Source organism: Tigriopus californicus, chromosome 11 (genome assembly GCF_007210705.1).
Source record: "Tigriopus californicus strain San Diego chromosome 11, Tcal_SD_v2.1, whole genome shotgun sequence".
NCBI classification, from domain to species: domain Eukaryota; kingdom Metazoa; phylum Arthropoda; class Copepoda; order Harpacticoida; family Harpacticidae; genus Tigriopus; species Tigriopus californicus.
The window spans coordinates 612,842-633,418 of NC_081450.1; the positions used below are offsets into that span (position 1 = coordinate 612,842).

The 20,577-nt window shown below is 42.6% G+C and overlaps 4 protein-coding genes across 5 annotated transcripts in view; 3 read left to right on the forward strand and 1 right to left on the reverse strand.

Moving 5' to 3' along the window:
* Window positions 1-539: 539 nt before the first annotated feature.
* Window positions 540-2,186, forward strand: LOC131889993 (mitochondrial amidoxime-reducing component 1-like). The gene is made up of 4 exons (XM_059239234.1): window positions 540-868; window positions 930-1,159; window positions 1,356-1,635; window positions 1,734-2,186. The coding sequence occupies exons 1-4, from the start codon at window positions 621-623 to the stop codon at window positions 1,996-1,998; spliced, it is 1,023 nt and encodes a 340-aa protein (XP_059095217.1). The 5' UTR covers window positions 540-620; the 3' UTR covers window positions 1,999-2,186.
* Window positions 2,187-10,493: 8,307 nt separating this feature from the next.
* LOC131890499 (uncharacterized) lies at window positions 10,494-14,609 on the forward strand. Its single transcript, XM_059239849.1, has 3 exons — window positions 10,494-10,645; window positions 13,544-13,740; window positions 13,809-14,609. The coding sequence occupies exons 1-3, from the start codon at window positions 10,615-10,617 to the stop codon at window positions 14,436-14,438; spliced, it is 858 nt and encodes a 285-aa protein (XP_059095832.1). The 5' UTR covers window positions 10,494-10,614; the 3' UTR covers window positions 14,439-14,609.
* On the forward strand, window positions 11,916-13,420 carry LOC131890496 (D site-binding protein-like). The gene has a single exon (XM_059239847.1). It carries the CDS (start codon window positions 12,086-12,088, stop codon window positions 12,944-12,946), a length of 861 nt encoding a protein of 286 aa, XP_059095830.1. The 5' UTR covers window positions 11,916-12,085; the 3' UTR covers window positions 12,947-13,420.
* A 488-nt stretch (window positions 14,610-15,097) lies between the features above and the next one.
* The window catches only part of LOC131890495 (uncharacterized), a 13,021-nt gene continuing 7,541 nt past the window's right edge, over window positions 15,098-20,577 (reverse strand). The window contains exons 2-7 of one of the 2 annotated variants that reach the window (XM_059239846.1): window positions 18,140-18,479; window positions 17,773-17,941; window positions 17,432-17,672; window positions 16,887-17,335; window positions 16,114-16,276; window positions 15,098-16,037 (exon numbers count right to left, since the gene is read on the reverse strand). In XM_059239846.1, the coding sequence (XP_059095829.1) occupies window positions 15,923-16,037; window positions 16,114-16,276; window positions 16,887-17,335; window positions 17,432-17,672; window positions 17,773-17,941; window positions 18,140-18,479 (1,477 nt within the window). In that variant the 3' untranslated portion in view covers window positions 15,098-15,922. The remainder of the gene's footprint in view (window positions 16,038-16,113; window positions 16,277-16,886; window positions 17,336-17,431; window positions 17,673-17,772; window positions 17,942-18,139; window positions 18,480-20,577) is intronic. The other variant, XM_059239845.1, reaches the window with a different exon arrangement.

Consider the following 20,577-nt stretch of genomic DNA (forward strand, 5'->3'; position numbering starts at 1 on the left):
TGCTAAGTCAAAACCATAGATCTAGTCCATGTAGGTAACGTTTTTCATGTCAAGGTGTATTATTGATGCTCCTTGGTCCAAAACATGCACACAAAAAAGTCATTGTTTATGATTATTTGAAATCAAAACCTTTCATTTTGAGGAAACTTACAACAAAACACCAGAGTATTTGGAAATGCACCAAAATGATAAAATATCTAAAATAGATATTCAACTATGCAATTAATTTTTTTCGGAGTCTCTAGTTATCAATTACCATCCAAAACATTTAAAAGGAGAGAGGAGAGATTAAAAAAGGGGAGAATGCAACAGAACGCATTGTACCTATACTTGTCCCCACGCTACTGCAATCCTAAGATAAATATGTCCAGAAGAAAGCCGAAGGAAATCAGGCCACTCTTAAGATTAATGTTCGACCAGTATTTGTTCAAAATTCTTAGGAAATATAATATCGAAAATTCAAAGCCCACGTCTCTTTCCTATCTGAACCTCCCACAAATTTCGAAATATCTGTTCTAGCATTCACTGTGCCTATGAATGATTTGGGAAGGGGAAAAAAACCTGTTTGTCTCTCTTTTTGGGTCACTTCGAGTTCTACGTTTTACAACCCATTCCAAAAAATGGGTTTTTCAGAGGTCGTGCAGAATCCCCGATTGATCTTGGGAGCTACGGGAACCATTGTGGGCGTGGCCTGTTTGGCGAAATGGGCCAGCTCGCCTCGATGGGTTCGTGTGGGAACGGTGGATCGCCTCTTCGTGTTCCCACTCAAGAGTGGCAAAGCCAAGGAAGTGAACACGGTCGAATTCGCCAAACTCGGTCCCAAATCGGCCATGTTCAGGGACCGATCGTTTTGTTTGGTCAAAGAAAAGTAGGTTAGGGACTGAGATCCTGTTTGTTATAAGTTGTCTGATGGTTATTTCTGTTTCCAGTAATGACTACGGATCCGTGAAGGAGTTTCCACGGGTCGCCTTGGTGGAAATCGTTTATGAAGACGGACATTTATGGCTGAGAGCGCCTGATCGCGAGGATTTGAGGATTGAGCATGAGGATCTTGAGTATTCCAAGGAAAAAGAGGTGGCCGTGAAAATCTTGGACGTAAGGGTCAGAACGATCTTTTTGGGTCGGAAGTACGATGAGTACATTTCGGAATTTGTCGCGGGTGAGTTTCATGTCTCCAATTGCCGGATGCCATCGAATCATCCTAAAAAAACGATGAGGGTAGGGTGTGTCATCCTTTCTGGTCAACATTGAAAGTGTTCAATAGAAAACCTATTGCATTAATTCGAGATTACTTCATTTCCTATGAATTATCGGTTTGTATGATCCTATGAACAAAGTCTCCTTCATTGCCCTAGGCGATCCAAACCGCGTGAAATTGGCCTACCATTTCTCTGAGAGTGCCCAAAGGCCCGTGCGTCCCAAACATCGCAAATTGTGGCCGCAAACCATGCGGGATTCCGATGTGCCGGCTTTGAACTACACCAGCTCCGTGACCATTTTAACCAACGCCTCCATGAAGGACCTTCAACACCGATTGGACGTGCCCATAACTGCCAAGTGGCTTCGCTCCAACGTTATGATCAGAACCGATAGCGGACTTCCCTTTGAGGAGGACAAATGGATCGGTAAAATGAGGTGAGTACAAACGACAAAGACACAGGTTCCATCCACCAGACATGCATAGTACGAATTGTTTTACGGATATAAAGTTCACGATGACTTATCGATTCCAGATTGGGCAAGACTGCTGTTCTGAGTTACAACAAACCTTGTAATCGTTGTCCGGCCATCACTGTGGACCCCGAGACGGCTATCCAGGATCCAAACTTGGAACCCCTGGCAACTTTGAGGACTTATCGTCTCTTGGACCCGACCACCAGTGAGCTCGATGCTCAACGAAGAAAAGTCCTCGGGGAATCGCCTCTGTTTGCGGTGAACTTCTCCGTGTATCAAGAGGGATGGGTTAACATTGGCGACGAAGTCTGGGTCGAAATGTGAGAAGTAGACTGCATTCGTGAAGTTCCATATTGTGTGAGCACTCTGCAATGTCGATTCCGTAGAATCGATAATTCAGTCGCAGCTGAGCTAGAAGCATTTCTAGAGTATGACTATTTAAGGTTAAAGCGCAAAAGTTCCTGACAGATAGTATCATATTCTCGAGCGTGAAATACATGTATATTGATTGATCTTCTGTGGAGCTTCGGCCAAATTTGTCTCGATTTGCCGTTCTACGTAGATGCGAAATATCAAACCCGTTGGTTAGGTTTTAAGAGTAAGAATTCAAGGTACACCACTTCTTGTTCATATTCGAAAAGGGAAGTTATAACATTAGACTAATGGGCAATGTCACGATAATAAAAAGAAACAATGCCATGTGTGGAAATAAGACATTGCGATGTTCAGTCCTAACCTTTTTTGAAAAAAGAGACACCATTATTTTTGCTGCTCCGTCTCTTCAATTTGTGTTCAAATGTTTATTGAAAACTAAGTTTTGTTTCAACACTTTTGGGGGGAAGGGGGGAGTGTATGTTTTTCATTATGATGATCATTCCATTGGCATTGTTCAAAGCACAAATATTGATGAGAAAGCCGTTGTTTCGGAGTGACTCAACTGTTTGTCCAAACCTTCCTAGATGGATCCTGTTGTGGGTATATTGCAAGAGCTGACTGGCGGCAATCAATCTCTAATTATCCGAGGGTTATGTTCGAATTACGTGAACTTTGTGGTGCTTTTCTATGACGAGCTTCTTCATGAATTAATATTACATACAAGTTGGCTAATCAATGTGCTGAAGCAATCAGATTCGAGTTGTTTTCGCTTCTCTACTGGCACTGTTTGGTTCGAGTTCGATAATGAAACGTGGTCGCCGTTTCGACTGACTGACTAACTGACCGAGAGTTGCAACCATTATTATTGGTTGAGGTGCGCAAAAACGCCAGTCTATTGGATTTCCAAATGCTTCTTTTTTGTTGAGATAAACGTCAAGACAGACAAATGACTTGATTGATTGTGCTCATCAAACCATTTGAGTTCATACCGAGAGTACATTCCGCACATTGTCCTTCTGAAAATCAGCATAATTTCGAATCCTGTTTGTGTTTGCCCACATTCGAAGTCTCATTTCTACCTGTGGTGAATGGCAAATCATACAAGTGGAGAACGGATGGAGATTATCCAGATTGGCGGTGCTATTCACTCGAGGGAGCTCAGATGCAGCTTGAGCACATGGCCTAAAAATAGGGAAACCATTACACTTCTAGGGTTCCTATATTTCATCACGTTTCCTCGAGGAAATACGATCCTCGCCTTGGTTCCCAAAATAACCCCGTGAGAATGTAAGGGATGATGCTGGCTGACCGTTGATGAGTAGCTTGAGCTCAGGACGCTCAGGTTAGGCTTCTCCCTAAACCGGGTGATCAAACCTCCTGCAGAACGAAATGAGGATGCCTTCAAGGGTCCATTCTCCCTTCTGTTCATTTCTCACCCTGTGATGTTCATAATGCGAGGGGAAAAGCGAAAGGAAAGAGGGAGCGAGAAGGAAGAGAGAGAAAAGAGAAAGAGAGAGGGAGAGAGAGAGAGAGATGCCGTTAGATCCTGCTCAGCATGTCGGTGAGCTCACAGGAGAGCCGGGTTATTCAACTCTTTTGACAATCATGTAAAAGGGCATCAATGTAAACAAAATCAGGAAACTGCCATTATTACATTTGATGAAGGGGAAAGAATCCGTTTACTCGATGAATCCAGTCCATTCATCCCTTGCGCTACCGATCCCAAAGCCGGTTTTCATTTGCCAGCTTTGAGACTTCACTAGGTACGTATAGATTATATTTGTGTGTGTGACTGAAATCTCTCGACAACTAAACTTGCGGTAACCAATTGCAGATTGGATCTTCTAGCTCGCAGTCTCTCAAGGAACACACGACGATTGCCAGTCAAAAGTTCATTGATCTTCTTGACGAAATGTGTCAAAGAGAGAATTCTGAGCGTCCGTTCACCCCTACGTGTCTGGAGCGACACTCACATACATATGGCAAAATACTCGTACGTAGAAGAGGTCAATGGCCGTTCCCTCGAGCGGGGTCATTCAACTTGGTATATACTCAATGTCTTACTCTTTAGACGCAAAGGCAAAAGGGTACGTTCAACCAGTGCTGAAGTGCCTTCGATTCTGTGGCTACGGTTTTAGGGGCCCTTTTGTGCATTTCATGGAATGGCAGACATGTTGACGATCTGGGTGTCAATCGAACGTGGGATGATCAATTCATTCGCTGTGATTTTTCAATTGAAACCCTTCAAACTAGCGTTTAGCGACCTCACCCTAAAAATGAAAATATTTAGTATGAAAACAAAACAGCCTTTTTTGAACCCAATATCAACATCGAGGTTGCAAATTGTCAAAAATAATTGTGTCTCTTTCACCGAGTTACTTCAACGGCTTGCTCCGTGATCCTACACCTGTTTGGCTTTTATTCATTCTCGGTCAGTAGGTAAACTGCACACAGAGTGGGTGCCATTGCAGTAATTTCGCTTTTCTTTTTCTCGATCTTGATGCCAACGTAGTCGTGAGTTCGAGACTGATCGCGGTGGGGATAATTCGAACTTCCGCCTCAGTTCAATCAGGATTCACGTCCTCGTCGCTTTCACTGGATGACCGGAAATAACAGGACAAGGGCATTGTCATTGTAATATCCCACAAGTCTGGCACTCGGGGCTTTTTCCTACACAAGCGGCCATTTTGCGGGGCTATGAGTTTGAATGGGGTCAAAGCAATCACTTCCTTGATGATTTTATTCCATCTCCACGGTGCATCCATTGGTATCTGTCTACCGGTATGGTCTGAACCGCTCTAGTGAAGATGGCATAGGTTTATCAATTATTATACTCTCGCACATCCTTTGATCTAAGTCCAATATTATACATAGACGAAATAGCTAACTCTGGTGTACGTAGCATTGCTGCCCGTTTTTTCCAGCGCCTTAGCTCCTTGGCTCCTAGACCATTATATTTGACCATGACGAAGGATTGACATATTTTTCGGGCTCTACACAATGAATTGGTCTGAATTGGAGCCGAGAATAGCATCATGAATAGAAAGTCTTCCTGGATGGCAAAGTGCCGAGCATTGGTCAGCCACTGAGTAGTGAGGCTCATTGAATACCATGTTTGTTTGCTCGATCCTCAGGAATGCATAACAAAGAGCTCATGACCGAAAAAGCCTTTCTCGATCATTCACCAACATCGAGAATGGGGGAGAAGTGTCAAGCCAAAACGAGAAAAGTAGCCAGTCTGAAGAACCCTAATGTTTATTGACGATAATAAGCGGCAGTTTGGACGTTGTAGTAGTTGGCCAATAACGAGTCGTTACGATTAGATTACATTAGTTTGACAGGTGATTCCTACATTTGCCCCGAATTATTGGCATAAATCTTCCCCACGAAGTCGGCATTGGTCATGAATAATTTACGATTGAAATCAGTCTCAGCCGCGAAAGACAAGGGGGTGTTGAGAACAGAGAAGCCCACAAGTAAATTGTAAAACTTGGGAGTTAGCTTATAAGCGAGTCATGTCGTTCTCAAAATCTAACCATGTTAGATTGTGATTGTTGTTGTTGTTGTTGCTGTTGAATTGAGTAACTCGTTTGGACTTTGCAAAACACACATTAAGATATGATTGGTCAACCCTTAAGGGTATAAAAAGCCAATACATGATAGTTGGCTGTCGCGTTCAAATGTCTTGAGGTTCAGGTTTTGTCATTTCCTTGATTGGTTCATAATGTCCGGTGACAAGTGAAATACACAAGGACAAAACATGATGAAAATCGCATGACTTGAAAAGCCAAAAGTTGGGTTTATCTTGCTTGGTATTTGAACCCATCTTTCATACTTTCTTGGGATTGTGCGGATATTTCTATTCATGGCCTTGGTTCATTTCAGTTTTGGTGCACATAGAGTTCCATCGAGCTCCTCAACCGATTCAAGGGAATTGAGTTTTATAGTTTAAGTCAAAGTCAATAAAACATAAATGTGGTGGTCAATGTCTTCTTTTGAAATACCCTCATTTTAGTCGGATATCTAGAAATTATTCGAAAGAAAAGCATGAGGATTCTAACTTTCAACAGGAATGGTGTGATCGAGATTTCCGCAGAAGCATAGTTCATTTTATATGAATAACAAACATTTTTGGCGTATATTTTCAGACCTAGACTTCAATGAAAATCAGTCCACGGGAGAATTGGCCTATGAAAGGCCAAAAACATGATGGGACGAACAATTGTAATTATTGACAGATAAATAAATAGATTAAAAAAACAGATGGTTGTAAAATAGCTGAAGTAGGTAGCTCAAAAACGAAGGAAAAGTCAATCCAATTTCTAGGTATGAAAATGGACAATGTATAAAGCTGGCATTCACATATATGTACATAGATCACATTGCAAGCAAGCTAGCTAGCTTCGAAAAACCCTTTTTAGCCTGAACCGAGTCCGAAGATCAATAACTACCAACGTAAAAAGGCAACTTCATAATGGTTTAGTTTGAAGTACACTCGAACACAGACAATACCAAGTAGTTGTCCCACAACAAACCACTCTTTAAAATGAAAAATAATAAAAATGAATAATCTTCTCCAAGTAGATGATATGAGGACCCTTAAAGCCTTTGAAATCATGAGAAGAGCATTTTTAAAGGAACGTCCATGAACATTGAATATCTTCACATAGAAAAATAATACTAGGCTTGGTGGACGGCAAGCAACTACGCCACATGCAAAAAGGCATTCTATTAGACGCCTCCAAATGACACTTTTCCAAATCAATGGAACAAATTTGGTGCTATTGATTCAAATTTAACCCGAAGAAGGTTAAAAACAAAGGAAGCAAAAACGCGCCTAGTACAAAAATATAGCTCTGAATCCTGCAAACTTTCGAATTGCTTGGCATGGAGGACCCTAATTCAATTTAGAGAGATTTTTCTTTCTCTCTACTGCTTCTCAATCACTTGACCAGTCCCTGGTGAAAACAAGCTCTTTGACGGGTAGAGTGAAAGCCATGTTTTGGACAGAGTAAAGCCCATGCAGATCTCAAAGTTAACCCGTCTGGACTCTCATCTACAAATATATTAGTACGTAGTTGTGGGGTGAAAGGGTCTCCCAACATCTACCTCGTTCTAAAAGCGGCGAATATCACCGACGACGCAACCTGATTCCAAAATTCTCACAAACGGACTCAGTAATATGTGTCGTGGAATTAATAAATGCACCTAATATGTCATCCATTTCGCATCGGATCCTAATTGGTCAAACCAAATCAAAAGGGCAAGTGCTGCGTCGAATTCCAATGCTCATATTCAACAGCCAATCTGACGTATAAAAACGCTCATCAGTCATCACATCACTTGGCAATTGCCTTGAGAACTTACACCTCAGCAGTGGTGTTCGGTTTTAGTCCTCAGTTTTGAACCCAAAGTCTCTACTTAGGCTGAATTTGAATTTGAACTTGAATCAGAGTGTTCTATTGTACAAACTATCGTGGGCGTTGTGATTAGAAGTGGTTAGAGAGAACGCCTCAAATTGGTCGGATGAAAACGGAGCCAAAGCATGCTTTGATCCTACTAGTTCCTCAAGCTCGATTACAAAACTCAAGGAAACTTACACAATTGTGACCGAGGGACCCACAAGTCACGACGAAGTTTCCGGACTAAGTAATGCGATGTGGCAATAGGTTTGTTTAAACATGAATGCTACATGCATGCAGAGGGTCTGGGAGACGTTCGGAATCAATTAATCTCAAAAGTATCGCGTCAATTCCTTAATTGTCCATTTCTTCACACTATATTAATGCCCCTCATACATAGGCAATCATTTTCATAGAAAAATCATGACTTCAAAATCGTTTGGACCAAAGATGATTGACTATAATCCTTCAAAGAATCCATTGCTTCATCCATGAAAAGTGTCACTTCCTTCTTTAATTTTCTACAGTTCTCCTGATAGAGCTCATTTTTTAAAGATGCCTGAACTATTCTTTCTAATTTTCAGAAGGTTATTTACTGGATTTCCGCCACAAGTTCTTGTCCTTAATATCAAAAAAGGGGTTTCTATTGAAAATTCTGATCGACATTACTTCATATCTAAGAATGGGAACAAAAAACAAATAAAACCAGCCCAACCAAAAGGCGAAAAAAATTATACCGAGAAGTTGAAAGTAAGTTCAAGCTCGAAACAATGAGGCAACAACCAAGGGAAAAAAAAACAAATAGATTCAAGTCGCACCTACCGAGTTTCAGAGCTCTCTTAGGTTAAATCTACGTAGAATCAAAGCAATGGCAACACCACAATCTGGCTGCTTTCCAGCCCTAAATTCTTGAATTGTATTGCATAAAAAATCCTTAAAAATAACCACGAAGATAATAAGGTGGGGATGGATATCACATTTATCATGAATCGCATTAACAAACCTGTTAGATGGGCTATCTTATAGGGTGTCTCGAGGGTCAGGATCTTTATCGACAATGCATTCATGAAGCAAGGTACTATGTTCCTTGTACTGTAATTGGTTCACACGATTGTAAATTTTTTATGCTCTCTATTTACCTATATTTTTGGCATATTGTTAGTAATGAAACTGAAGCTATTTGGAAGGGGAACATAATGATTAGTGAGATAAAACCTTGTTTAAGTCATGGAAGGCAATTATCAAGTTTTTCCTTAAAAAGCACAACTTGCTTGGCCCAGGTGCCGCTCAAATGAAACAATTTGACCTTGACTTTGGTGTCAAATGAAAGAAAGACAAAATTCCATCCCAAACTCCCTTGGGCATTATGAAACACTGATTTGCCCAACACTTTTTCCTGTCGACAAGAGTTTATCTTCTCAGGGCTTAAAAAGTCCTAAAACGTCCTCAAATATCTAATCCAATATCTAACTATAATAACAACGCTAAGGATTTGATTTCGCATGGCAGTATTTGCAACGTAAAATTGGATAGAATATCGGCGTATGGTCAGGGTGAGTAGCTAGGTCTTGTACGCTCGACAAAGTAGGAATGGCCTGAAGGCATGCTCAAATCGAAGATCGAAGATCCAACCGCAGATGTGTGACGTGAGGGTGGGGGTTCTCAAATTTCCGAATTGCCGAGTGTTGTGCGGTCAAGTTGGATGTCATTGCATTAACGTATATTTCTCTTTTTCTCCCGTCAGAGAGAATCTCTGAACCCTATCGCTTTTTACCTCGAGATCTCAAGGGAAGGGTGGAGAGGGGAGGAGAAGGGGTCAGGGACGTATGTACTAGACGTCCAATGTCCAATGGTAGACACATTCATGTGGACACTTCAAGGACGATTCAGTTGAAAGACAAGCCAATGTTTCATGTACTGCAGGATTCCATCTGATTAAGAACGAACGAACGAAAGAACAAATGACAGTTCTCAGGATTGGCAAGTGTCTTATCAATGGAGCCGTTGAAATAGGATCGAATGCATCTTCTTGCCCTTTTGAATGTTTTTCATGAAAAAAAATTACGTTTCGTTTCGGAACGATTATGTAGACAAGCCGCCGCTCTAACCTACACCGTGCATGGATTAGATTAATTCATTCTTTTGTCACTTAACGATTTTTTGTGGGCAAACGGTTATGCGCCGAGTGAAAACATATTTCTCCTTTACTTTCATACAACTTATAAAGTCTAACGAGATTCAGCCATTCTGAACCGTGTTGTCTCTCATGGCATGTACTGAACCCGAAGCAAGCGTATTTTGTGCTCTTTTTTCTTTTCAAAAGACTACATTTCCCATTTTTTGGTATCATATTTTTACAGCCTTACTTATCATGGACATCTTTGTTGTGGGACTTTTCCTTGAAAGTTTTGTCTTAAAGTATTATTCGAGCATTGACCTGATTTGGCGAACTAATGGGATCCCTGAGTTCCAATAATTGACATTTATTGATCTATTCCTTCTTGTTTTTTTCAATTTTGTGGGGGGATTCTTCGAAATGGTATTTAAGCCCTGCGAAGAATTCCGCTGTCCCTCCGTTGTGTTTATCCTTAGTTCTTTTATTCATTGACAAGACGAGGTGAACATATCGATGATATTTTAGCCCCTCTGGATGAGATGATGCCTCGTTATGAACATTGTTGCATGGAATGGTTGACCTGTGATCAAAGCGTTGAGAAAGATGAATCAGGTTCAAATCTAGTCTGATTTCTCGTGCAGGTTTAATACATGCATGACATCATTATTTGCTTACCTCAAGATTATATCGCACCCATCGAAGTTATCAATCAAGCTAGGCACCCATTTTGCTAACGAGAACTCCCGCTGGTGCCAGCCGTTGAGTAGCCTACGAGTCGGTCAGCTCGAGCTCAACCGCGCTTTCTGCGTGGACCCGAATCGTAACCGAAAGAGATTGACCAACGCACCGGTGGAAGCTGCAATCGAGTCTTTATAAGTTGGTGATGCCATTACCACCGATTCAATGGTCAACATAAATTCAATTGGTGAACAGCGTTACTTCTGATCTGATACGGATAATTGTAACATACATATGAAAAGTTGGTGATTGAGTGCAAAAGAGTAAGCAGTGGTTTCGCTCTAAGAGAAAAAGAAGACATTGACAACAATGAATGAACTTATCCACAATAACTCGCAAGGTAAGTCAGTAAAGTTTAGTTAGTATGTATATCTGATGGAGGCTTCACCGGAGGGTTTGGATCGAATAACGTTGGACATGTATAATTTAGGTTTCAAGTGGGCCGATTAAGTCGATATTTGAAACAAATCGTTCCTAAACTTCGAAATTGGACAGACTCGCCCCCAGTTTGGAGTGAATTCTTGAGCAGTTAAATGACAATCGATAAGCAAAGATTATGCATGATTGGATAGGAGGGACCAGGGCGAGGGTTTGGTCAAATTTGTGTTATTGAGCAATTTTCTATCAACTGAACTACTGAACGATCATTAACAGAACGGAGAAGTGGATCATTTTGGTTTTTTGACTCATTGTCAAATGGTTTTGGCAACGAAGGGGCTTGAAGCTAGGGCCAACAAAGTCAATGGACCCACTCTGCGGAAACCAACTCAACTAGGTGCTTTCCTCTGGTATCAGGATCCTCATTGATGAACCAATCTGCCACCAGGTGGAAATCATCCAGTTGCGTTGATAACTACCATCAATCAAGTCCTTTGGGTGACATTTGTTTGTTTTTTTCGGGTGGGGCGAGTTTGTTTAATTTCTTGTGAGTGTATGTTACCTGAATAATCCGCAAATAGCAGAAAAATTACTTACCACCACCAAACATATTTGAAACGTGTCGCAATAGACCTTCAAACCCGTCACGTGTTTCCATAATTCAGTATTTCTGGATTCAATCGTGTACCACAGTGCGATGACATATCAATTCTGACACCCAGGAATTAGATTTCTAGTGGAGATTGGTTCAAATATGTAAGCACATTGGATAGAAAGACACTAATAAATAAGCTAAATTGATTACGGCGTGTTTCCATGGCAACTACAAGATGGCTTTCTATATCATCAATGTTTTAATGCTCCATGTTTGATGCCTTGGAAGAAAATATATTTTTCGTAAGGTAAGACATTATTCAAAGAGCAAGTGCTTTATTCTACCATCAAGTACCGATTCGTCAACCCATCCTATTCCAGGGTAACTAAAAACTTTCCTAGTGTGATTTTATCACTCAGAGCCAATTGACTAATTCTCATGATGGAAACCATGTTACACTTGAAGCTTGATAACTGGGGTGAGTACATGAGCTGAATAATGGGGCTTGATCATCGTCGACTTCTCAATGAAGACCATACGTCGACTGATGACTGAGGAACGTGTACGCTTCCTGAGCCCTTCTCAGGCGTTCAAGAGTCGGTTGAGAGCGACCCGATTGACCACACGGGTCTCTTTCTCTGCCTGGTCGTTCGTTGGTCAATCGCTTTTTTTTTTTTTTGAAATCCTGAGCCCCATAATTTGTTCGACATTCGGACACTAAGCTTTCTAATCAGTCAGTGTTGTTTTTGCCGTTCGACGCGCGAGACTTAGCTCTCCTTGGTCCAAGACTTGGAAACAATTTTCATAATGGACATATCAGCATTTAACGACTATGATGGGCGCAAAGAGGCACTGGATCTCAGCCCTCGAACGGTCTCCCCACCCACTTCAAAGCCCTCGTGTTTACCTGAACACCCCAAGCAGAATCATGTTCAGCCTCCCTTGATGAGGGGAGGTGACATGTCAACCTTTGGAAGAAGCTCCATGGCCTTCCCAATGCGATTTCCAATGAATCTACAAAGGGCGGGAGACCCGGTGATTTTGGATCGCCTCATCAAGGCCAACTTGGCTTTATCCAATCTTAAGAGCAACAATGGTCCTGGGTTCCCGTTCCTTGGTCTGGGATCCATGAGGTTTGCTCCTTCACCCGAGTGCCCTTTGCCGAGGTCTCCTCCCAACGAGCTCCACAGGGTGTCTCAGGAGTCCATACAATCTTACAATCAATTCCGGGAGAGCATGCTATGGCAATTTCGGCACAGCAAGGCCAAACGTAAACGTAGAGATTCGAACGGGTCTACAGCTGAGGATGACAACAAATCGCTCTCATCGTCGCCCAACTCACCCGCAACCTCGGTTGACACCTCCCCTGAAGTCAATTCTCAGCCCCAATCCAAGAAGTCTCGGCGGGTGGAAGAAATCAAGGACGAGGCGTATTGGGAGCGTCGGAAGAAGAATAATGAGGCTGCCAAGCGATCACGAGATGCTCGGAGGGCCAAAGAGGACGAGATTGCCATTCGAGCCGCGTTTTTGGAGCAAGAGAACATCCAGTTGAAATGGGAGGTGGCCCGAATGAAGTCAGAAACTGGTCGCTTGCGGGCCCTGATCCTGAACGACTCTGCTTCGGATAGTTCGGAGCTTCATTCTGTCATCATGGATAATGGCTCGTAATTTACATGTGGAATTCTTCGGTCTCCTGTCCTTTTGTCCTTTATTTTCTCCATCATGCACCTTTCAAGTGGTTACTTTGAACACGTTAAATTTGTATGTGAACGTAGACTTGAATTTTATTCCGTTTGATCTCTTGCCTCAAAAAACACCCTTGTGATACAACTTTTCTTTTTACGAAAATGATGACTCTCAATGCCTATACATCTTTGTAAGTGTTTCTCAAGCATTATTTCAAAAGTCTTTCATGTTGTAAAAAATGGATAGGATTTATTCCCATTGTTTCCGTGCCTGAAATTGCTCAAAATGAATTTGCATTACTCTTGAATGTGCGTTCTTGCGCCAAAGCTTCTGTGCTCTAACATGATTACAAAAGTTGAATTGAGCATTATTTAAATATATGCCTTCACATTATCATAACGCGTCATTCCTGAGTGCCTTTTCGAATAAACATATTTAATCATTGGTCATAATTGCTTTTCATTTTCCTCTTTAAAAACGATAACTGCTTATGCATTTATGCCATTGTCGTCCTCAATTGAACTATCAGCCAATGTAGAAGACAGACCTCTTTCAATTCAATTTTTGTTCTACCTTCAGGTAACGTTAGCGCCCCATGTTCGAGGACTCCATCCCCAGGAAGTTCCTCAAGCAATTGCTCGGGCATCAATCAAGGCCTCGACGTTCCAGTAATGCGTAAAAATAACTTCTTCATGGAAGCCCTCATTAAACCCGACAATGATGAAACCCGCAAGATGAGAAAGGTGGCCAGTGCTTTTTGGGAACGGAACCTTGAGGTACATTTGACTCTAGTTCTAGTTGTTAGGTTCCACTCGGAATTGAAATTTGTTCCACCCATTTTTAGCATGCCATTCCGTTCTCCGACACCCAAGTTCAGCCCAACCCGTTCATGTTCCGGCCACATCCATACTTTCCAAGGCCCAAGACTACAGGTTTGTTCTCCAACCTCGACTTGGCCATGATGGAACAGGCCAAGATCCTGCAAGAAATGGCCAACCGGAAAGAGGTTCTGTTGAATGCCTTGGCCTCGAAAAGAGAGCCTGAAAAACCATCGGAACCTTCCAAAACACCTTTGTGGGCTCTGCTTCACTTGAAGGAACAGGAGCAAAAGCGTTGGGTTGCTTTCCAAAAGGAGCACGAGATCCAACCCATCAAGTCCAAAGGCGAGAAGGGGAAGGATCTGGAGAAGACCATCAAGACCAAGATAGTGCTTCAAAAGGCCGGCCGAGGCGAGGTCCTCACCAAAGACGAGACCGAGCTGTACAACCGCCATCACAACAACCTCTCGGCTCAGTTGTCCCGGAGCAAGAAGCATTTGAGAGAGAAGGAAATTGAACGACGCCAAAAGTTCCTGGAAGCTGAGAAGACCAGATTGCAGAATGTGTGCGCTCAAGTGGCTCAATTCGCACTCTCAATAACCGATGGTCGATCAGAGGAGATCTTTCATATTCTGGACTCTGAAGCGGATGAGTGATCGCCGCCCGATGCAAGTTCAATGACCGCTCACCCTGTGATACGCACATAAGAATAAGAAAACGAAGCAACCTCCAGACTCGCTCATTCAGGTTATTTGTTTTGTATAAATAAAGGATCGTGTGCAATGTGCCAAGTTATGAACGAGTATTGATGATATGAATATAGAGTATAAAGTCGGCAATGCTTCTAGACTTCTCTACTACTTAGCCATACTTTCCGTCGACGTTATATAATGAATTCCTGTTTCAAGTCTTTCCTCGAAAATTGACGGCCTCTGCTCCAACGTGTCTTGATCACAATCGAAAATCACGAGCACAATTGTCAGAATATCAACCAAGCCGATGGGCTTCAAGTCAATAGGTGATAAATCCTAGTCCCACTTAAAGCGCAGATTTTTAGCCTGACTTGTTCATCAACAAAGCATCCCTGGTGGAAATGTTCGTCCCATGGAACGGCGAGTCCAGAAGCTGTTTGAAGTTAGGTGCCATTAAAAGGTTTCGTCGTACATTGCTTTGCCTATAATGAATCCATTTATCGATGTCAATGAATTTCAAAAAAGGACGGCCTCGAGTTATCTAACACTGAATACGTTGGAGGCGTGATATTTGTTGGGAGAGCACGTTCTAATCCATACGATTCAAGATAGTTGAGCTGATGGAATTGAATTCTCATTGGGGTTTGTTCGTTATCGAAATTGGACGAGCCTTTGAACTCATTGAGGGTGGTCAGGTCCACAAACTATTGTTCTTCATGACATTCGCGCGGGATGATATTTGCGAAAATGCACCAAGAATACGCCACAATTCATTTCGTTACGTGACATCTCTGAGCATGAGGTATTTATCATTTGATTCCATGAATGTATGACGAAAACATATCTCGCCTCAAATCGTTTCATGCAAATTTTCTCGCTTTAACAGTCATAAAACTCTCATCTAGTGTGAAGGCCTTTCGATCTACCGTAGTGCACTTTGATCCGGATTTTCATTGGCTTTACTTATTAAAATCGAATTCATGGCCGGTCTAGGTCACTTGATCAAGTCCTCATATGGGAAGTCGTCCATTGACCCATGACATATAGATCAGTGATCTTTCCTCACGATCTCACGGCATGTACATAACTTAGGAGCAAGTTCGCGGGCCTTCCGACTGCTCAAGATAGGATCGCCCAATGATCGACTTAATCAACGACAAGAGACCTTAGAGACTCAGAGACACCAAAAGAGCGAGTGAGAGAGAGAGAGAGAGAGAGAGAGAGAGAGAGAGAGGTCAATGAATTGACCAAGGTGAAAGAGCTTTGAACTTGTGGATCCGATCCAGTCACTCCGGAAGAGCTTTGCACCTCCTTCATTCATCCAATCAATACGTTGGTTCTTGAGATGGCAAGGTCGAGTTGTCAAGTTATGTCAAGTTTAATGGAAATCATCACGGGGTATTTCCCATTCAAGCATGCATTGAGGGTTCAGGGGGCATTTCATTGGATTAATTTGTCCCGCTGTTGTATGACTTTTCAAAGTCTCTCTTCATGTCTTTCAGCACGTGAATGGATGATTTGATGGTGCTGTAGACCTCCCGGCCTTTGGCGGTCTTATTCAATCTGAAATGAAAGGCAGGAGGTGATGATCCCGTTGAGAGTGGTGGTCCAATTGAGACTAGACGTCATTTGATTGCACCTTTGTATCTTTTTGGCCTCTTCAAAGCAGAACAAGGCGTCGTGAAATGCCGAATAGATGTGCCTTTCGTCCAGTTCAGCCTGATCCGGGGACTCCATGCGATTCATGATTTCTTGTGACAGCATTTCTTGCAACGTGGTTCCCAATGTCAGCAGCAATTTCCCTGCAAGGACAGCAAAAAGGTTTTGCTTTTACTCGTACTGTATGTTGAAGGACATTTCAGACGTGCACATGGGATCGTTGCTCCACCCTAAGGATTGTACAAAAGAAACCTGATTTTCTGGCTTTATATTCCTTTATAATGATCTTCAAAGCTGCTCTTTGTTATGTCAAGGTGTAAAATATACTCTAGAACTAGTTTGACTAACTCCTTTCTTTTAAGATTTCTCATATTGTTTGCAACGTGCGGTTTGAACGTTATACCAGTTCAAATTAACACCAAAGTACATAGGACAAGTCTATAATGACGAATCATGCGCAATGTTCGCCATAGACGACATTTGTTGGAAGTGAAAAGAAAGTTTTACAATCCTCTGATAGTTGCACCCCAAATGTACATAACATCTAGCTCGTTGAGCACAGTGGCTGAGACGCATTTGTCGAGGCTGAAAAAAGTAAGGATTATCGCCTCTTCTCCAACAACCTCATGATTTCATGATTGGAGCATCGAGTGCGCTTGATTACTTTCCGTTTCTGTGCGTGTGGGCATCATCGCCACCAATATTGTGGGCACGCTAATGATTGAGGTTCACACAGACCTACTTACTACATACCTCTCATTTCTGAGAGCCCTGGTTCAAGGATGTCAACCAGCTTGAGGAGATCTAGCCCAAGATCGACGGCCTCCAACTTGTCAGCAATGGAAATATCCAGGGCTCGGGCGTCAGATGTCTTGAGATTGAAGAGCGACTCCTTGCACGCCACCATTAGGTAGTGATTGGGATGCAGGATGTCGCGATTGGTGCGTAAAAAGTCCTTGAATTTGACCTCGCTATCCTCGCATTTCGTGGCCTCCAAGCTGTCTCGCAAGCGATGGAGCAGCTTGTCCGCCGTGTCCGATGTCATCGTGTAATTGCAAATCTGGCACGCCCACTCCGACTCGTCGGCCATGGGATTGCGAGGCAGAATGACTCCCGGCCTTTGTCCGCCGTGGTTGGAGGGTGGGCATTTCTGACAAATGAAAGCACTGGAATGGCTCTGACACTCGGTGGGGTCAGTGCACCTGTCGAACAGGAACAGACAACCAATAGATAAACAGCCTTAATAGGAGGAGAGCAGGCAGAGCGAGCCCTTGTTAAGAAAAGTGACAAATTCTTACCTGTCACAGAAGCAATTGATCAGCCTTTTGTTCAGTTTCCGTCGACGTTCCCGCGTTCCCGTGCGTATCAGATTCTTCAAAGGACAAAAGGTCAGTTTCTCCCCTTTGGCGATCTTTCGCCCCGAGAACGCGCTCAAGAGGTACTTCTGATCGCGATCGAATCGCAGCACCGTGTTGGGCACACACGCTTGAGCCAGCAGACCGCCTGTGAGATAGACGGCCGGAAATGGTTCTTGGAGCTCTAGAATGGTCCATATAAAAGTGAGTGCAATGTTGGCGGTGGTGATGGCGGGGGGCTGCTTAATGGGGACATTCCTGAATCCATGAGCTTAATGACTTACCACATTCAACTTGAATGGACGAGCTCTGGACAATATCCGCCACAATGTCTAGTTCGCTTTTGATTCCCATGCCACAGCTTTCTCGGATGAAGTACTTTAATTCCATGCGATCCATGTCGCTCAGCTCGTCTTCTATGTTCCGAATTAGTGTTTGGACGCCGTGATGGTCCTGGAACAGTTAATATGTTTTCTCTTCACTCTCTTTGGTAGGTTGATAAATGGATGAGAATAAAATCGAGGATGAGGCATTCGTTCCAAATATCCTGATTATTCAAACACATTGATTAAAATGTAGGTTGCTTCTTTTTAAAATATACGACACAGGGCATGGCACAAATGCAAATGGTATCTTATGGTGATGCTTTACCTCCATGTCCAAAAGCTTTTCCCAGCTGTATTGATCTCGATGTTTCATTTGAAGACACCTCATGACCAATAAATGTCTCAAAGGCAGCAGGTCCTCTTCGGATTCACGGGCACAGGCCGCTAATGTGGCACATTCCATTTTGTGTCGACTGGACCGCCCGCACTCGGAGCTACACACGGGCCAGAAGCAATTGGAACACACTTTGGGATGTTCCAATTCGCTCAGACAAATGATGCAAATGTCATCGTCATTGGGATGATCTGGAGATGGTCCTTGAGCTAAAGGGCTTTCGGAAAAAATGACTTTTCCAGCCGGAATGTCACGAATGGCGATCAAATGTCTAAAGAAAAAAGGAAATCATGTTAGTCGTGTGTCAGTCACAAGTTCCCTTTTGGCCTGTGGTGAGCATTTCCTCCTCATCTTTTTAAGTGAGTCGCATGAGAACCGGGAAATGACGACGAGGGGTGCGAAGTTTATTCAATAAAAGGTCGGTTAAAAGGTCATAAACATGAAGTGAGTTGTCAAATGTTCCGGAGAGGAGGCACAGAGCAAGACTTTATTGAATGAAGGTTTGAATTGTGGGGAGTTGACCTTCAGGGAGAGCGCTTTGATGGATCCGCATTCTATGGAAATGCAGATTGTGCTTGAGGAAACTTGATTCATGTGAAGAAGAATGACTTAAAGGCAAAACGTGGAACCTCCTGCCTTCTTGGAACTGCCCCCATCATTGCGTACGTTGGTAAACAATCATTGTCTAACTTTTCAACGATTTCTATGAAGTTGCGCGGTTTTTTTTCTCCTCAATGTTACCCAACACATTTTCATCATTATCGACATGTCATCTACAGCCTTTTAAAGAGACAAGACTTGCTGCCGTTAAAAGTAAAGGAAAAAGAAAGTGACTCCATCAATCACCAATATTTTGTCTCTAACGGCAATCTTTTTTGTCTTTAATGGACCAGAGAATACGAGTAATAAACCCATAATATGCCTAAACTGTGTCCAATCATTTGGTTGAGAAAGCCATGCCTTCAATAAAGTCCCTTGTACTTCCTTGAACCCAGGGGGTTTACAGCTGACATATGACGATCCTCATTATCATGATGGAACGTGTCAACCAGGAACACAGCACAGCAGAATTTTCTGGAGGAACAAACAAACCGGAGTCCCGAACAACGCAAGCAGTCTCGACTTTATTCGTCATGTTCTGAGCAATGTCCTGGGTCAAAGTTAATTAAGAGCCAGACATGCCATTGTTTTCCACAACCAACAACAAAAGCAACAACAACAACAACCATGACACTTGAGCCACCAATACGAATGGAACCTACTCCGGGATCGACCAACCGCCAACCGACATTCCCTCAAAGTAAAGGAAAATGCTAGGTAACGTCTTGAACGGGATTTCATGAGGCCCTTGTCTTTGGACCTCGTATTTTGAGGTGGTGCAAGGGGTAATTAAAGTCCCGCTCATTCATTCATAATTGTACCAGGAAGTCACATTTTCTGTCCAGAAGTGAGCATGCAATCTGACATGCGAAAAATGTGGTCGTTGGCCAAAAATCCAGTCTCTCGCCTGGGAACGTCAAATAAAATGGAACTTGGAAATCTCAAGACGGAAATGAAGGTGCAAGGCGAAAAGTGAAAGTTCTCGGGTTTCATCGTTTTCAATTTGGGCGTGCGTAGTAAAAGTGAGAAGGAAACTTCCTTGCCGACTCAAAGACCAAGCAACATTGCCTCCCATTTTAACGGCCAAGTAGTTGGAAATTAGTTATATATAGACCAACAGGACGGATAGAAGCAATTACAAACGAAAATGATACGGCATGGTGCAGGATATATTGATATACGCGTAATACCAAGGTTTTCCTGGTTCCATCCTTTGGGACAAAATCATAGTCTCTTGAAAGGAGGAAAAAAAACCAGCATAGAATGGGCAATTTAGCCAGGATTGCTTGAGGAGGCTAAGCGACATGAAAAATAATGCAACATGCGACATGCATGAAAGTGGAGCAAGTCAAGCGTCAAAGAAATTCATGAAGAAATCAAGTGCGCCGCCAAATTGGGCTAATCTCTTTTAGAAGGCAGTGACGTTTTTTTTTTATCACTTCAGGTCGAGGAGTTCCGACATCATTTTCCCAAAGTTGATGTACAAGTACGTACTAAATGTTGGAGTATAAACGCAAAGCAATGAAAATCAGGACACTAAGCACAATGAGCATTCTTTTCGAATAGTATACGATTAGTTTCTTTGCTGAGTCGTCCCAACTTTGGATCTATAAGGAAGGACACGGTTCTTTCCGATTGTCGGCCATGAACGGTCACCAAGTATGAGATAGATAGAAAGCAAGACCAAAACAATCCATTAAAAGGCGTAATGTTCGCTGTATTCTAGACAATGTTAGACTTCGATGGATCGCTATCCGTGGGAAAAAACA

What these genes read in the sequence shown, in the direction of transcription:
- LOC131889993 (XM_059239234.1), top strand. Translation starts at nt 621, where the DNA reads ATGGGTTTTTCAGAGGTCGTGCAGAATCCCCGATTGATCTTGGGAGCT. An exon ending in TTTTGTTTGGTCAAAGAAAA is followed by an intron (nt 869 to 929) that starts GTAGGTTAGGGA and finishes TTCTGTTTCCAG; the next exon opens with TAATGACTACGGATCCGTGA. An exon ending in CATTTCGGAATTTGTCGCGG is followed by an intron (nt 1,160 to 1,355) that starts GTGAGTTTCATG and finishes TCATTGCCCTAG; the next exon opens with GCGATCCAAACCGCGTGAAA.
- LOC131890499 (XM_059239849.1), top strand. Translation starts at nt 10,615, where the DNA reads ATGAATGAACTTATCCACAATAACTCGCAAG. An exon ending in TATCCACAATAACTCGCAAG is followed by an intron (nt 10,646 to 13,543) that starts GTAAGTCAGTAA and finishes TTCTACCTTCAG; the next exon opens with GTAACGTTAGCGCCCCATGT. An exon ending in TTTGGGAACGGAACCTTGAG is followed by an intron (nt 13,741 to 13,808) that starts GTACATTTGACT and finishes ACCCATTTTTAG; the next exon opens with CATGCCATTCCGTTCTCCGA.
- LOC131890496 (XM_059239847.1), top strand. Translation starts at nt 12,086, where the DNA reads ATGGACATATCAGCATTTAACGACTATGATGGGCGCAAAGAGGCACTG.